The sequence below is a fragment of the Centrocercus urophasianus genome, unplaced genomic scaffold (assembly GCF_019232065.1).
Source record: "Centrocercus urophasianus isolate 14NV4802_14NV808 unplaced genomic scaffold, USGS_Curo_1.0 seq_11, whole genome shotgun sequence".
NCBI lineage: Eukaryota > Metazoa > Chordata > Aves > Galliformes > Phasianidae > Centrocercus > Centrocercus urophasianus.
In genome coordinates, this window is record NW_024884253.1 from 14,669,555 (window position 1) to 14,672,326 (window position 2,772).

The window sequence follows — 2,772 nt, forward strand, 5'->3', positions numbered from 1 at the left end:
TCGGGGAGCGGGCTTGAGCCCTTCGCCTCCCCTATGAGATCCGCTTTGCAATAAACGCCTCTGCGGAGAGCAATTAGTCTGCAAATCCCCCTTAGAGCAGCACATGCTCTCGTGTGAGGTGTGTGCCCAGAGGCGCGCGCGCGCGTGTATGTGTGTGTGTGTTTGTGTGTGTGTCGGTGACGGTGACAGCCCCGAGCACCGCACGTGAATTCCTAATAACGAGGCAGTGATTGTTTTCCCGAGCCGCGGAGGATGGCCGAGCCCCGCCGGTTCGGCTCCCGGAGGCTCCTCCGGAGGCTGTCGGAAACTCGCCATTGCTATTTCTCGAGGCGTTTTCCTAGGCAGAATTGATCCTCTTGGGGGAGCAGAGGGGCGGGGGGAGAATCTCAATTGCAAATATTGTTTGGAGTTTTATTCTAGAGAGCGTCTGTGCTTTAAGATGCTCTCCCGTGGCTCCTGGTGGATGCTGTAAGGAGCAGGGCTGTGGTGGGTTTGGGCTGCGCAGGGAGTTGGGGTAGCGGGGGGTGGGGGGAAGGAAAAGACACGATCGAGAGTAGCTGAGACTTTGTGCCCCCGTTGGAGAGATGGTTGAGTCCTCGTCAAGGTTGCTGTGGTATCCCAGAAACACCATTCACTCCGAGCTGTGACCGCGCACCATCAACAGCAACAACTCCGCTGCGCCTGGCCAAGGAATAGGAATTAGGAGCTCTCCAGAATAATATGAAAGGGATCTGCAGAGGGGAAATTCGTGCAAAGGAATCGAAATTAGCAGACTTTTGGGAAAGGGGATGTACTAAATGTGGCCGGCTGGACTTCATCCTGGTGAAGAAAATGGAGATTAAAAGTGGATTTACATTTTGGAACCTCGTCTTTTTATTGATGGTTTCGTGTGTGAAAGGTAGGGTAGCATTCAAGGGGTGTATTTTTAGGGGTCCTTTGCTTTTTGGTCAGGGCGTTGCAAGCTCTCGCCTTTTTGAATGCAAAGGTATATTTTAAAATATGTTTCTCTTTTATTTTATATATTTATCTTGGGCACTTTGCAATGGAAATATAAATGATCGCTAAAGGAAGGAGGAAAGAATGAGTTGATTCAGATCTCTTTTCGGAGATAGGAAATGTATTTGCTTGCCAGGCTTGGCGTTCAATGCAGTGACTGAGCTCGGGCTCAATAAATATTCTTGCAGTATGCTCAAACGGAGACGTGAGTTGGTTCATATAGCCTGTAACTAGTGTATATTCAAACAGATCCCACCGGGTGACTTTTTTAAGGTGATGGTGGTGGTGCTGTGGAGGGATTACCTGCATTTCTGATATTCGGTAGAGCAACCGAGCTCTTTGCAGGAATACCAGTATCGATGCACTTATTAGTTTAACCCGTTGCGTGGGGAAAGTTACGGAGGACTCAGCGTGTGCGTAGCCGTCTCACAGCCCGAAATGCGCTTCACGCTGTTTGTATGCATGCAGAGCTCCCTGTCTGTCGGAAAGGTACGCTAGCAATTCAGCCTTTAAGGCACGGTCTGCCACTAGGTGCAAAGAACGACACCTTTTCTCGCCCCTCCTTTCGTCCCTTTCCCTGTTGTGCGCAGGGCTTTGGGGCTTGGGGTTGGTTTTTCTTTTGTTTGGTTGGGTTTTTTTTTTTGTCCCTTTGTCGAGGCAGGAGGGTATTTTGCTTCCTTCCTGCTTCTGGGCTCGTGAAAGGAGGGCAGAAAGAAAGCCGCTAGTTAGCGGCATAAATATCTCCAATAAGTCTGTGCTTCTCGACAGTTAAGGGAATTGATATAGAGGAAAGAAATATGTGGCTTAAATAATGTGCACCATCAATATTACATGGGCATCACTGAGCAGTGGAGTGCTGACAGCAACACGCGTGCCTTCAGTAAAGGGATTTATTCTGCAACTCCCCACAGTGGTCTGTGCCTACCCGAAATAATCTCTCCTTGTTTGTGGCCAGAGATTAATAGCTGATTAATCACCCCTTTATCCCGCTCCTCATCCCCATCCCTCCTCCCTGTCACACTCGCATTCTCCTAGAATATTTTACAGACGTTATCGATCCTTTCCGAGTTTTTACACTTGCTTATCGCCTACGGAGCTTGCCTACACGGGTGGGAAGGAGATGTGCCGGGGGGGGCTTCCAAAGGCGTGCCTTTGCCGGCTAGCTCTGCCTTGGATGAAACAGTTTATTGTAGTGCTTCGCAGCTGCTTGTCCCCCAATTTGCATCTCATGGAAAAGATCATTCGTGTTGCACAGAGGCCGGGATGAGGGTTTTTGCATTATCCTGACACGGGATCCGAGGCGGAGGTGCTTGCCTGTGGTGCTAATGGCACATTTTAATTACAGGCAGCATTTTCCCCGCTTGCGTCTGTTGGGATGGGACGCAGCCGCTGCTGAGGTCTGCGAACAAACCCACTCCGAGGCTCTGGGGGATTTCTTCCCCCTGCCTCCCCTCGCCGCCATCCTCCATTAAGGCATTCTCGTTCGCAAGCCGCGGGCTCGGCGCCTGCGAGGCGCGCAGCGGGCGCGGTGCGGAGGCGCTGGGTGGCTCCGGGGCTGCAGCCGAAGCAGCTGCTTTTCGAGCACGAGTCGCAGGGCGGCAGCATCCTACAAAATTCAGGGCTCGGGTGGTTCTCCCCGTGCTGCTATGGCCGTGGGAACGGTGCAAGTTTCCACAGCACCTGTTGAGAAGCCTCTTCTCTTGCCCTTGGAGTAGGGAAGAGAGGAACCAAATAAAATAAAATAAAATAAAATAAAATAAAATAAAATAAAATAAA

At 50.9% G+C, this 2,772-nt stretch overlaps 1 protein-coding gene across 3 annotated transcripts in view; it reads left to right on the top strand.

Moving 5' to 3' along the window:
- Positions 1 to 720: 720 nt before the first annotated feature.
- Positions 721 to 2,772, top strand: part of CSMD3 (CUB and Sushi multiple domains 3) — a 525,852-nt gene continuing 523,800 nt past the window's right edge. For all 3 annotated transcript variants that reach the window (XM_042839423.1, XM_042839431.1, XM_042839438.1), the window contains exon 1: positions 721 to 898. In XM_042839423.1, coding sequence (XP_042695357.1) covers positions 721 to 898 — 178 coding nt within the window. The remainder of the gene's footprint in view (positions 899 to 2,772) is intronic.